Source organism: Dromaius novaehollandiae, chromosome 6 (assembly GCF_036370855.1).
Source record: "Dromaius novaehollandiae isolate bDroNov1 chromosome 6, bDroNov1.hap1, whole genome shotgun sequence".
Taxonomy (NCBI): Eukaryota; Metazoa; Chordata; class Aves; order Casuariiformes; family Dromaiidae; genus Dromaius; species Dromaius novaehollandiae.
The window spans coordinates 30,010,259-30,025,546 of record NC_088103.1 but is presented as its reverse complement, the minus strand read 5'-3'; the positions used below and the strand labels follow the sequence as shown (position 1 = coordinate 30,025,546).

At 36.5% G+C, this 15,288-nt stretch overlaps 1 protein-coding gene across 1 annotated transcript in view; it reads right to left on the bottom strand.

Annotated features, from left to right (window-relative positions):
• Window positions 1-15,288, bottom strand: part of MYOF (myoferlin) — a 76,490-nt gene that overhangs the window by 39,445 nt on the left and 21,757 nt on the right. The window contains exons 6-16 of the mRNA XM_026094166.2: window positions 11,539-11,693; window positions 10,857-10,985; window positions 9,275-9,337; window positions 9,120-9,170; window positions 7,532-7,562; window positions 6,931-7,046; window positions 5,579-5,705; window positions 4,219-4,322; window positions 3,178-3,246; window positions 3,014-3,057; window positions 2,080-2,162 (exon numbers count right to left, since the gene is read on the bottom strand). Of these exons, the coding sequence (XP_025949951.2) occupies window positions 2,080-2,162; window positions 3,014-3,057; window positions 3,178-3,246; window positions 4,219-4,322; window positions 5,579-5,705; window positions 6,931-7,046; window positions 7,532-7,562; window positions 9,120-9,170; window positions 9,275-9,337; window positions 10,857-10,985; window positions 11,539-11,693 (972 nt within the window). The remainder of the gene's footprint in view (window positions 1-2,079; window positions 2,163-3,013; window positions 3,058-3,177; window positions 3,247-4,218; window positions 4,323-5,578; window positions 5,706-6,930; window positions 7,047-7,531; window positions 7,563-9,119; window positions 9,171-9,274; window positions 9,338-10,856; window positions 10,986-11,538; window positions 11,694-15,288) is intronic.

Below are 15,288 nucleotides of genomic sequence, written 5' to 3'. Positions count from 1 at the left end.
AGGCTTGAGAATATATGAAGTTCACGTGGTCCGGAATTTTGCTTTGTTATTAAAATAGGCCAGTATTACTCTTGTATAAATTCTGAAGAAAAAAAAGCCTAAGGCTGACATAAAAGACACTGTTTTGATGCTGCTGTTACAACTTCTTTGTTGTACATCTCCCTCCAAAATAAAATTTCATTTTTAAAATTAACTATTTTAAAATCTTAAAAACATTTAAGAAAACCACTACACTTCAGAGCGCAGTAAAGTATCTTCATTTACTGAAGGCCAATTAGACTGGTTCAGTTTCCCAATCCTTTAGAAGCTACGACAGGCTTCAAAGCCTGGCATTGACCTCAAGGGAAGGAGATTTGTGATCATAAATAGAAATGGCTATTCCAATGTCAGTATTTCAGTAGTGATAGAAACCTGGTAAGATTATCTCAGTTACTACGAGCCTGAGTTTGAACTATAAATCTTTTTCAGTAACCCTTGCTTTTGCCTCTGGTTGTGTGGGGCTTATATGAGAGGAATGCTCGCCAAAAGTCTTAGTTTCAAGGAATGGTACTTCTAAGAGGACTGGGTTATAAGCTTGAAGTATATGTTGCTTGACTGAGAATATAGTTTGACTGAAAATACAGTTTGAAAATACAGTTTGACTGAAAATCCCACCTGATAACTTACGTACTTGCTCAAGTCATTGCAGGACTGAAGCCAATGTAATTTTGTTCTTAAACTCCTGACATAGCTACCAACTTACAGACAAACTGATCTGTTCTCAGACAACAGTATGTATCATACAGATTTCATAAACACAAAAATAAACAGAAAAATACTTAGAATTCTTATCACGGAAATAGTTTTGAGCCAGTTTCCCTCAAGCTAATGTAGAGAATCAAATGTTAAGCACGCTTAACTAGGAACTGGTATGATTCTTTATGGACAACTGATATGCCATACAATGTTCATAAAAAGATAAAACATGATTTTTCTGGCAAAGCAGCACAGGATCTATGGCACAGAGCTGGTTCAATCATATGAGATATCCTGCTATAAAAAGAAGATGAGATTATAGATGTAGATCACAAACAAATTATCAATAAAACCATTCGCAATATAATATTATAACATAATTATAAGTAGCTGGAAATTAATCTTTATTTTGTATTGCCAGTAATGCTGGAAGAAAAATGCTTTTTATGATATTGTAAAGAAGAGTTTTATTACAAAGATACTTTCTGATAGGGACAATATGTTAGGAAGTTGATATCCTACCTAACTAAATTTGTTTACTTGCAGTTAGAATCGGTTCAGCTCTTCAGTTTTTCCTTAAAAAGATAATTCATTGAAATGATCAAAATAAGTGTTACTGGGTAGTAATTTGGAGCACTCATGCAATGACAAGCAGTGCCCATTCCTTGTAAGCTACTGATCAAAGCAGCAATTGATCCAAGCTTCCCCAGCATCTGAAAGCTGTTTAGTTGTATAGAGGAAATGCCATTTTTTCATAAGCATATTTAGAGAGTATATATGGGAAATGCTGTAGTTCTACTACACAGTTCCTGCCAGCTAACTGCTCAGGAACATTCACCTGCTTTTAGGTTCTCTCTCCAGAGAAAGAACAGACACATTCATAAGGTGGCAAAACAAGTCTTGTCTACTAGTGCTCAAAGAGGTAGTGATTCTGGAACAGTGACCACCAAATTGTTCTAAATTGATGCGTCTTACTAAGAATCTTAATAAATTCACGTATCTTACTCATGATACACTGCAGTATCACATAGTTCTCTGAATTTAGGAAAGAAGTGACTTACAAATTTAACTGATTAACTTTTTAAATACATAACAGAACATTATTTTTAATTAGTTACTGCTAATTCAGTGATAATGTAATTTAAATGTTAATGTTTTAATAATGTGGGACTTCTCAAAGTACCTTATGTTTTCTGTGAGTATCACTTTGAAAACACTGGAAATGATCTTTTTGCCACAGAATTGAGGAAGTATAGCAAAAAATACTTTTTTTAGAACACTGATCCTTGCTATTCCTCATAACACAGCAGAAAACACTAAGTTATATACTGCTGAATCAATTACCTTCAACTTCTCCTCCAGAAGAAGCAATTTTGGAGAGACTTAAGTATGTTGTTCCTACTACATCATTTTTTGTAAGACGATCCCTACAAAAGAAGAAAGATTGCTTTTAAAACAGAATGCTGGCCATCCTACACAGAAACAAGATGCAAATGGCTACCAGTACGCCAAGAAAGTCTGTATTTTCACGTTTTATATCACCTGGAATGTTTTACAATTGCTAACATAGAAGATGATGTCTAGTTACAAAAGTGAAAACTAGTGAAAAACACATGCAAAAGACTGGCAGAATTTCAGTCTTCAACCTAGAAGCTCTGCTGAAGAGCGTCAGATGCATCTCTCAGGAGGAGATGTAGTCAGGGATGTGCAATACAGAACCCTGTGATACATTCTGCCTTCTCCCCAGTACTATGCCTAATAAGAATAATCAGGCCTACAGAACCTGTAGCATGCTAATATTTGAACCATATAAAACAGAATTTTAAATGGACTTCTGTACTGAATAGTTTCCAACATTACATTAATTTAGGAGACACTGCTGGTAAGAGCAAGACAAATATTTGTAGAAGTCGTCATTCAAGTTTTATTTGAAAATACAGTGGAATTCAAATATATTCTTAAATATTAATGAATTAGTGGGCACAAAACTAAGAAAGCAAATTGACAAATACAAGTATTAGGAACATTATTCTACACTGCCACCTGAATAGCTTTAGTGCTCAATGCTAACTGCACAAAATTAACAATACTCCCATGTTACACTAATCAGGCCTCTTGTAAAGAAACCATACCTACTGAAGGGAGATACTTAAACACTTGCTTAAATACTCTCACAGATCAAGACTAAAAATACCTGTGACTTTTGCAGAACCAGACTTTACTCCACTTAATATAATTTTATCTTCTCTAAGTGCTTTGATCAAAAGATATAACTCACCAATCAACAACTGCTAGCTTTATTTTCTCACACATCGAGGGAAACTGGATAAAAGCAATGAAAATAAAATGACCGATTACTTATTTTGCTTCCGTACTGTTAATGTCCTGAGTTCCAAAAGGATAGAGCCCCCCCCCCCCCCCAGAAATGAGAAAAAATCTGACCTTGATTTGAAGATAAATAATTTGATTCCACTCTGGATTAGCATTTTTCTCAATTATATTTGTGCAAACCTGCAAAAAAATGAAACCCATTACATAGCACATCCAAGATCAAACACACAAAAAAAGCAGGTACTAGATACTAGTTTAGGATAAGTTACATTTTGTTCAATCAAATGATATATCGCTGAAGGCAGTAGCTAATGATGAATTTTGAGATTTTTATGCTTCAGTGAACCATTAAATCAGTAATACTGCTAAACTGATTTGCACATGCTACAATAATGACTGGAGGCAAAATGGAGGCAAATGGAGGCAAAAGAAAATTCTGAGACAGTGTTTAAACCTGAGACTGGAATTACCTTACAGGGAAAAAAACTTGTTATTTCCACTAGCTACAAATAAGGACTTTTCATACTAGCAGTAATTGATCTCTTGTATCATAGCAGAGAACAAGACAAAGGAATGACTTCATTCCAGGTTACTGTATGCAGATTTTAGCGTGGATGAAGGATGTCCTCTACGGGAGAGTCTGTATTCTTTGTTTATAATGTGCACTGAAGAGCCCCTATGCTTACAAGCAGCAGTGACCTGACTATATAACATAATAAAGGGACTGATATTTTTCTTATTTAAAAAAAAAATGGCCAGCTATGCATGTAGGATGTGCAGCTGGACTTCTGCTCATATTTGGCATTATTCTGAAGAATGTATTAGTCATAAAATGTACAAACGCTGTTAATCTGTCCAGAAAGATCTGTACTACCAGTTACATAAAGCGATCAGGAACAACCAGTAGGTAAGCAATCTGGCACGCACCATTTCCTAGCCTTTAGTCATAGATTGCTTTTATTAGTCACTAGCCCAAGCTTTACACCCATTCTACTGTACATTATACTTTATCCTCATCTTATTAAATGAGCTTTAGGGCTAATACTTCTATATTTCCATAACTTCAGCAAGCTTAAAAATGAATGTTGGCATATGAATTCTGTTCTTGGGCATATGATCAGAATGCAAAGGTTCAGATATTCACTAAATTACCTTTTTTCCAGCAAAAGAAACTTCCACAAATGGATCTACCAGGTTTTTCTTGTCTGCTTCTCCTCCAAATATTTCCTTCACAGTCTGTGCAAAAGCATCATCCACTGGAGAGAAGTTACAAAGCAGATATTAATGGTTATGCCTTTTCCCCCCAGCCTAAACATGCCATAGCAATCCCACTGAAATCAACCAGTTTATAGATCTAAGTAGGGTAAAGTCTAATCTGAACAAAGTTCTGAAGAGTAAACATTTGCTGGTGAAAACGGAGAACTTAGACTTCGGAGCAATTTAAAGAATATAAATTCTTGAAAAATCATAAGGAGTGCTGATGCAGTCCTCAACTTAGAGGAAAGACTGCATCTGTAAGACAGTATTTGAAAATTGCAAGCAAGCACCAGTAGACATGGTCATTTGTTACCACAGATACAGGTGAGAAACCATGGTGAGAAGGGATAAAAAACCACCTATGTTCTGCTAGCAGAAAATGCACGCGGTATATAATGAAATGAGCAGCTTTTGTCTCAGTAACATGAGGCTGACAGAAGTGAAAACTCACCAAATTAAAGGCAAACAGCTTACAACCTCCCCTGCCCATGAAGGCTGTTTACTTTAAGTCTGTAGTGCTCAATTTAATAGTCCACAAACTGTGTGCAGCTTTCTAGGATACAGCCAGTTCCTGCCCACCATGTTTACTGACAGCCATTCAGGAGCAGGCTGCAGGCGATACAAACTGTCTTGGCCATTGCAGCAGCTCAGTTCTGGCAGTCTCGTCGCCTTTCCCCCCTTGTAAATAGTTGCACCTCTGAAGAAGAACTAACGAATTGCTGGGAAGGGAATGGTCAGGTGCAGGCTGCCATCAGCAGTACTATTTATCTGCTAGTAGCTAAATGGCATTGGAAAAGAGGGCTGCAGGGAACCAGCTGTCTGATAGAAAGGGACACGTGCACTGTATGCTTGAGCTACACACGTACAGCACATCAAGCACATTTGTAGACCAACTCCACTTGAATGCAAATTACATGCACGCAAGTCGTGATTGGAAAAGGGCTAATGAAGAGGGCCCTTCCTAGCTACTAGAAGCTACATGGCCCACTCAGCAAGAAAAGACGAACATTACTAATCTAACTAATGGGTAACACATTAAATTATTCATTACAAGAGTTAAACAGGCTTACTGAGTACTACCCAAGGACTTGAAATGGACTGCTTAAGCCGTCACAGAATTATTGGGTCAAATTACAATGTAAAGCACGCATTGACTCAAGATATTTTATGCTCAAGGAATGTTTCCGAATAGCTAGCACAGATATTTCTAATGGTAATCAAATACGGTAATCTACAAGTAGTAAGAGCCATGTACTTTGAGGAATATCCTCAGCTCTGTAGATTTTGAGAAGGAAAGTGACCCATCGAAGTGTAATTCCAGCTGGTAATAATAGATTGCTTTCCACATCATCGCTTTCATTATCTCTTTCTCTTTTTTCAACCTGTTGGGAGATACATTGGTATATAAAAGAAAGGCAGAGAGTAATATACAAAATTAAGGTAATTAGTTAAACTAGTGCCCACAATACCCTTTATATAGAAGACTGTTGTCACTTTCACTGAAAAGAACTAGATTTGATCACATTATAAAACCATAAAAATTAATTCTCTCTAAACTATTTTATTTACATTTTATCTCTAAAGCAGTTAATTACACGAGCCTATTTTAATCACACTTTTAAAATCATCCGGTGATGATGATTTTGGCACTCATGAACGACAACTTCATGCAATTTCCATCTCAAGATAAGTATTGTGGTAAGGCATATTACTGCAAATAGGAAACACATACCCCTCTGAAATAATTTACCAGAACTTAACTGCTTCCTCCTTTAAAAATACATAGGAAATCAAAAATTACACCACAAATAACCATAAATATCCTTGTGATTTCAAGAATCATGACGGCAGAAGGGAAGAGTTATATAGTACAAGGCAGAGATATTCTCTGTTTCTTTGGACCATACTACATGGAACTAAGGAGCAGCACTATACAAAAACCTCAGGTGGGAAGAAGGGCAGAACTGAAACTAAAGACAATGGTCAAGTGAAAAAAAAAGAAAGTGACAAGAAAAGAGGGCCTATTTTTGCCTTGTCAGGACAGCAGAGAATTAAGTATTGGATTGTTAAAAGTCACTACTACTTTCATATGCACCAAATTATTGGTGCCTAATCTGTAATTTGATGCATATTGATAAATGGGCCTGATTTTCACCAGGCAAGTATTCAGAGCTTTCTGGTAATCAGGCTTCTTTATAGGCTTATCTACATCACACAGTAGTTGAGAGATTCCCGAGTTAGTCTTGGAACCCAAATTAGTATCAATATGTTCCCCAGTGTGATTAACTATGCTAAGGAGAATTACACATTAGCTTGCATGCAGCACCAGGCTAACACATGTCTACTTCTTTCAGGATCTGGAGAAGTATCTACGAGAAGATCAACAAAGATCAACACACCCAGAGCTGGTCCAGAGGTGGTTCACTGCACAAAATAATCCCAATAGGTTTTGGGTTAGTCACTTAGTACCTTGAAACAACTTGTAAATCATGCCTTACTTCCACATGCTGCTCACAGAGTGAATTATACAGTATTTAATAAATGCTGGGGAAGTACATGAATAAATATCCAGGAAAAACAGAAGAAAAAAATATAAATCAAACTTACTGGTGGTTCATCTCCGGTTCCCAGAACAAACATGCTGACTTTCATATAGCCTTTAGCTCCTGAATTTGTATCTTCAGGATCACTCAGCAAAAGCCATTTTCTCATGACTGCATGGCCTAAAATGAAACAAACAAAAACGCCAACAGTAATATCCATTATGAAAAGGAAGAAGTCATAAAATCATAGCCAACTGTTCCAAAAACACTCTATTCTAAAACTAATTATTTTAAAAATTGATCCTGCCCTAGGGAGGTCTCAACAGCTCCATTCAAAACAAGAAATCTAGCAGTGTTAAAACATTAAGTGCTATACTAATTCAGGGACACAATTATCAATCATTTTTGCATTATTTTTCATATTTAATTTCTTTTCTGTGAAGTCTTCCATACCCAAACTAATATCCCAATTTTAGGTGCTTGTACTTCATCTGGGAACCACTGGAAGAAGTTATATACTTGTAGATCTTTATAATGAATACTTGAAGCAGCCACCCCAACTAACTTTCCATGTAACTTTCTTTTCCAGCTTTAGAAATTGTAGTAAAAATGTTTCACCTCAAGTTTCAAGCTAGGAAAGAAGCTCTGAAGTAGCCGTTACTTACCAGGCTCATCATAAACATAGCCAATGTCAATCTGAAATAAAAATCAAAAATATTACCTCTGAAGAAATAGCAAAACAGAAAAACACTAGGCCAATTCCCCTAAAGTTTTTCATGAATATTATCACATTGGTTTGCTCTCACAAACAAGAGAAAGTTAGCAAGGCAAATTCTTGGGACAAGAAAGAGAAAATGGCTTGCATTCAACAATGAGGGATTTTGTATGGTTACAGCAGCTAAGAAGAAAATGGAATAAAATATGCATTCAAACCATCAGCTGTAGTTACTTCTTTTCTGACATCCCCAGCTTTTCAATTTAGCAGAGGCAGAAGATGGTGCCAGCTTACTGCTTCTTGAATTCCGTATGTCCCCCATTATTTTGTGTTCACACAGGCTTTTCAGACGTCTTTTGTTCCTATTTCCTGCTCAACATCTCATCCTTCAGTTGCAGAAATTAAGCTGTTTTTTTTAATGAGTAGTTTCTTTTTTCTTTTATAAAGATGATCAGGGATTTTTTTCTCCAATTGCGTCAAACAACCCCTGCTGGGTATACTCTATCAGATTTCAAACAAGTTCAGGAAGGCAAGTATGTTTGCTCTTGGCAACTGGGGCTAGTGTTCCTTGCAGATAAAGGCTCAAAGGGTCATTTTCTAGAGAGAACTACTTTTGAGGTTTTCACCTGGAATGTGTGCCTGCAGGAATGGAAAACAGCTGACATGCTATCACCTGCCTATCCTGCTTAGTGAATGATCAGTCCTCCACAGAGCAATGTAACATTGTCCGATTCACTAGAAAGGACGTAGAGAGTAAGCAGCAAGGAGGAAAAGCAACCAGATTTGTGGTAGAAACAGCTTCATTTACAGAAGAGCTCTCGCCCACACATACATGATTTTGTGAAAAGCAGGTCCAAAGACCTACTGAATTTACACAGTAAGCAGTAAGCAACACTGATACTGAGAATGATAGGGCATCCCAGAAGCCATTACAGTTGTCATGTCAATGCTCTGTCTGTATACCTTTAGGTACAAATACCTTCAATAGGCAGGTGCTTACCTCCCAGTATTAACATTAACAAATACAAATAAATCATCATATTACTAATATAATCAGAACTACAGAAATACTTTAGCTAGGAAATTTCTCCATAATCTCTTTTACCTAACAAACTTCTGACCAAAGGAACACTTTCCCACATCATTTGAGACTGTATCTTCATTCTGCCATACACATCACTGTTCTGCCTAATAGCAGTCTAATAAAATTCTCTCTTTAAGCGCTGCCTCATACCAAATAAACACCCTGCCACCTTTTGAGTGAGAAATTTTACCTTACGGAATTTTTTTTTCTTGGATCGAAGTTAGAGGACTTGATATATAAAACAGATTTGCATTAACAATAATTTTCTACTCAAATAAGAAAACTGTTTACTACTGGTAATATCAAGTGATCCCTAGCATTACAAGTAATACATGATTAGGTAATTCTTCAGCTCCGTGCTAAAGCAGTACTTTAAATACTTAAAACAAATACTTTAAAATTTTCTCTCATTTTCTTTAATTTAGTCAAGATATGAAAGTCAGTTCACACCCACCTTAAATTCTCCCATTAGGCAGTCTGCTCGTAGAGAATAAGAATCATACACCTAAAATGAAAGAACAGGAATGTTCCTAAACTTCATAGTGAAATGGTCAGACAATGTCATAGGCATTCAGCAGCCTTTTTTAACATGCACCATTTTTTTCTTACCCGAATGCTAACTGTTTCATCGAGCAACTCTAAAGGAGTCATGTGGACATTGTAGAAAAATATCTGTTAAGGTAAAAACAAAAAAAGTCTCCAAATGACAAACTTGCACTCAAACTCATTCTTTCACTGGAAAGAAAATCTGAAAACATTATTTTAAGAGGCTTGTGAGGCATGCCTGCTACAATACTTTTAGTCTCACTTCTTGCTGAAAGCTGGATATGAGTATTTAGCACATAATTAATAACTAAATTTAGTAAAGAAGCTTAGTACAACATAGACAAAAGACAGAACGCCAAAACTTCCCTTTGAACAGATACAGTAAAGATAGTTGTGCTGCAAACTTTCAGCACTGCCCTTGCTCTGCACTCCACGTTTTCCTCAGGGTAACAACTTCTGGATTTGTGAACTGGCTGTTCATTCTACAGGATATTCAGTCCTGGTCTAGCTCTGTTGTAGTTGTTAAAAAGGTCTCGCTTAGTGCCCATGGTAATAGTAATTTTTATGATTTGCCTATTTGAAATCCAAGCCCACAGTAATAAAACTGATATTTTGACAGCATGAACATAGTATTTAGTAATATATTTGCTTTATTTGTAGTGTACACTTCACTAGGTTTGGTCTTTAAGCCCAGCCATACCCCAGTCGCTACTTTATGTGACAAGAAGGAAGGGTACACAGACAGCGTCGGTCCTATTCCCTTGTTAGCCTAGTCTGGATACTGAGACTGACTAGGAACTAATTAAATGCAAGGTACAGCTGGCTTTCTCCATTCCCAGTTTTCAACCACTGCCTACTTATCTTGACTACTAACTACGGCTTAGTTCAAGTCTCATGCTTTCATAACTTCCTTCTTTTTACCTGCATGACTGAAAACACCCTTGCTACCAATTCCAAAATCTTCCGAATTCTCCATGCATGTCCAGGCAACAAGAGTTATCCTTCAGCATTCTCTCCAATAAACTGAGAAACTTAAACTGCTTAAGCTTTGTAACATTAGGTTTAGTCTTCCAGACCTGGGATCGCTTCTGTGCCCCTTACACTGCTTCGAATTGCATTTCAGTTTGTTTGAAGTATAGATCCCAGGCTGGACGAAGTAATCTACCTGTGCTTTCACCAATTATGCGTAATAAGGCAATAGCATTTCCAGATTCTGTGCAGCAGTCTCTTTGACCCAAAGAATTGCACTGAAAGCTAAGCTAGAGACACTGCAGAGGTCCACAGTGATTCCTAACTCATTTTTCTCTGATCTTATAACCTGCACACAATTATTCAAAATCGTTATTATATCACATGGCCAACGGGGTCAAGGTATGTGTTCCGTACATCTCAGCTAAAGTTTAACTTCCTCCTAGACAGTTTTATCTGCTGAGACTGCCAGCAACTTGGGCAACAGTGAAGCTGTGTTCAGTGACGTGAATACATAGAGAAAGGGACCCAACTGGGAAATGTATATTAGCCAGAATTAGCCTTTAACTGTTGGCAAATTTTTATCCATTAACCATAATGAAAGCTGTAATAACCTACTTTTCTTCTTTTGAGAACATTAAAATATCAGCTACATGTGTGCTCTTTCACCACTCACTTCATCAAAGTATGGGTTGTTTCCCCTTTTGATTCTTGTTCTGTGTGTCTGACCACAAATATGAACTTTCACTACTGGTTTTATGTTATTTCCAGGTAACTGACGACCTTCGATGACCCTAACACGAATCTGGAAAAGAAAAAACAAAAACAAAAAACTACAAACATTTGTGTTAACTTATGCCTTATGTTATCTATTATTCTTTTCACAGTTTCTCAGTGTACCACCCAAAAATGTTAGCCAACACCTTGAAGTAGCTGGCAGACTTAGGCTTAGCAGTCATTTCAAACTTAACTATGATAGTAACTACAATTTTACTTGAATTTTACGAGACAAGCTGGGGACAATTCTTTCAGTAAAGTTTTTTACTTGCTTTTATCACTTATTTTTAAAGCTGTTATTGTAGCTTAAAGTCTGTACAGCCATACACTAAATAACATTCATCTAAATTTCTGTCAGATCTGTACAAAACTTTTGGTCCTCAAATTTTGGACATTTCTGTAATGATCAGCAAACTTGAAAAATACTTTTGAAATATAGGCTTTCAATCAATCAAGAGGCTAATTGTCTCTACAGTGTGTTACCTTTGCACTATCTGACATTAAATTATTCTCAAAATACGGGAAGGGAATGATATGCCAAGCAGGAAAAGGCAACATGCAATATCTAACAACTCTGCTACCTGGAAATCTTGCGGTTTATTAGAAAGGATTCTTCGTGTTTTCTTTCCTTTGGTGATGCGCCTTGCTAGCTGGGCCTCCTTTGTGCCAGTTGGAACCGATGCTCCACCAACTGGACCATCCACATCATCCTCATAACCTCCATCCTCTTCTCCATCTGATACAGTAAAAAGTAACACAGTTAATAGCACAGAATAGCACAACTTGATGTCAAAGCTAAGGGAATAAGAGCCTGACATCCAAGAGTTGCACTAAAACTGTATTACTACTTTGTTTTAGCAAATATCTTTGCTAACCCCATGCTTCCAACTCCTTTTGAGCGCTAGCCACTTTAGCGTACTTTGAACAAATTTATATCCTAACCAAAATAACTGTTAGACCTGTCCCTCTCCAGGTGCAGAGTATCTAAGACAATTTGCCTACATTCTCTTGAACCAACCGACTGAAGTTGTAACAAAGTACAATTCAGCTATGATCATCTCTGACTCGCTCGCAATACACCAGAAGTGACTAGTTTTATTCCAGTTGAAGCTAGTTTCTGAGCAGCAGTATTGAGCCCTAGCATCGTAGTGGTTTTTACTTCAGGATCTTTTTCCTAAAAGAACATGAAAACATTTAGGGTTTCTGAAGGCGGGGGGCTACTACTGTTACATCTAAAATAAAATTCTGAATCACATTTAACTGCAAAATTAGGCGAAGTGTCCTAGTAAGCCTCTTGAAAGTCAGTTCTAAAATCACAATACTACCGTAGAAGACTGTTCTAATACCACCTGACACTACAATACTGCATCATACAATGAAATTCGGGTATTGCAAAACAGATCCATAAATATCTAGACCACAGAAGTGTGTCATTCCCTTGCATTTCTAGTTTCATCTCTTAAAGGACAGTAAGTATGGTAAAAACTACAAAAAGAACAAGTTGTCTCTCTAGTGTTTAGCACTAATAAAATCAAAGAATGTTCGTTAATTTTACAAATTAGTTTGCCAATACAGGATGCTGTTCACTTTGTGCAATCAAGTCCTCAGTGATTCTTGCAGAAGATGTATAAAAGCACAGACTGACATACTATATATTAAATACCTCCATATACTATAATTGCAAGTCCCCACCTCTGTAAAATCTTTCAGAATCCACCTGCCCTGACAGATTCATGCAACTGACTGATTACACACCCTGACTTAGCACTTGGTATTTTATGTCTGAAATTGAACTGCAGCAGTCTCAACTGGGGAAGTAATTTCACTTCATTGGAAATACGTATCTAAAATAATTAACTAAGGCGTATTTGCTAATTTGCACTGAAAAATTTTCATGAAGATTTGCTGCATACCAGGTGAAAGCCTGCTATGTTTTGCTTTATCTATATTATCTTATAGTTAAGTATATAGTATAAGTACATTTTTAAAGAGCTACCAAAATAATCTTATATAAATCAATTTGCATTTTTAGTGTTCAAGTTCACATTTCTGTACAATTATTTTGAAGTTTAATAATTTAACACACAGCTTTCGTGTGTGCATTACCTATTCCTCCACTTCCCAATGATGCCTCCCACTGAACTCAAGTGGAATAAAAATTTCACTCCAGGAGACTCTCACTTCAATTTTTTGCTTGCTATGTTATTCTCTATCAGCAAATAACAGCCAAACTGATTTACTCATTACAATGCATCATACCTCAAGGCATGTTACACCTGCAAACAGGAGTAACAGGTTTCTGCAACCTTGAGCAGAGGCTACGCCTTTGTCTTTCGGTACATCTTCTGCATGAAACTCAATTACCAGTGTATTAAATCATTATCACTGCTTCTGAATCAACAGACAATGACACCACGAGGCTACCAGAATATTCTGTACAATGTTAAGGCCTTGAACTGATCCAGAATTAAACTGCAAATTTTGGAGCATGAGGGTTATTTGCCGTTTTTCCCCACACAACTGGTTTAATAACTATGGGAGAGCAATTGTGACAGATTAAATTGAATGATCATGATAACAGTGATTCTTTCCCGCTTCCAAAATCTCATTGAGCTACCACCCCCATCCCTCCAAATCCAGCAGCCATGCACTCGGCAAGACTGTGTGCCTGCTATCTCTCTCCTGCATCCTGCTGTTCCCAGGAGAATCACACCCATATGGATTATATTTCCAAGAAGCTCTGCATACCTGCACTGGCAAGCTAAGATTTTGCCCGACAAATACTAGATTTGATTAATGTGTTCAAATTTCTTTTACCACCTCTAACATTTGGGTTGTTAAAATTTCTAACAAGCCTGGAATTCTAGGGCACCTCAATATGTAGAAATCTTCAATACTGGAGAAACTGTTCTGGCCAGGGCTTTGTTGTTTTGTCTGTGTCCCATGCTATACAACTATTCTCTCTGAACAAAGAATACTTGTCATTTCATAAAATTAAATAAAATACTTGTGATGGACTGCTGAACCCTAAATTTGAATTTAGCTACACAGCTTATACAGTGAGAGTCACACATGTGACCTCCAAACCTTCTTCTGAATGCAGAAGTCATTTACTTCTTCTGTAACTATGAACATTACACCAACCAATACAGGTATTGATTTTCCCATTACAAATACTAGTATATACAATCCTAATAAGATATTGACCCTGAAGGCATTGAGCACAATCTGACTGTGATACCAGAAATTAACAGTTAGGATGGAGAATTATAAAATAATACATTACTGTAATAAGGTTGATTGAGATTAAAAAGGTAGAACTGCCCACATAAAGAGCAAATGCTGAATAAGAGTCATTAAATCAAAAAAGAACATTCATTGCTTTATTGCCAAATGAAAGTCTAAAGCACATCAGATAAATTAATGTGCACTCTTTACAGCATGAGCTCTATATGCTCTGTTTTATTGAAATAAGGTAATCTTTCATTGTCGTTACAAGTACCTCACTTCCTACCGAGGAAATGTGAAAACTCCTTAATTTTACAGTTTTACATTAGTTATAGAGAAAATAGAAAGGTCTTTTTAATGCTAACCATACTGAAACCAAACATAAAGCCTAAAACAGAGTGCAAATCTTCTCAAAACTTGGAGGGATTGTTTTATAGCTGCTACTGTTCTCCCCAAGCATACAACATTTATTAAATTTACTTCTTTCTGCACAAGATTTACCCTGGATATTAGGGTAATAATTTGTCTGTCAACTGCAGAAACCTTCTGTTACTTAACATTTTTCTGATGAGTCTGTAAAAATCTCAAAATCACTCCTGATTCCTGAGAATCTCAAAAACATTCTCAGGAAAAGCCTAGTTAAAATGAAATACAGAGACCAAAGAATATTCCCCACTGATTACAAAAATCATTTGGGTCAGCTAAATGTCAAGCCTAATATAACATACAACACTGTCTTCCAATAACTTCTATTTCTGTGGAAAACAGTTTAATGCTTTAAGAAAAGCTTTTCCTAAAACTCCTTGACATTGAACATTACAGAATTTATTTCCCCCCCCCAAAATGTGATTTCTCAGGATTTTTTGGTTAGCCCTATGTTAACTGCCCTGTAGTTAACTGCTATTTATTTAGGCACTCAAAAAACTTTCTTAAACAAAAGCCCTTTGAAAAGCTTTAAGCAGCATTATTCTTTTGTAAGCTGATTCCACTGAAGACAATGATGTTAAAAAAAAAACTTCATGTCTCGAAATGCAGATTTTCCTAACTGCAGTTCTGAACCATCTGTAATTTTTTTTTTTAATTACCATTTGATGATCTTGACA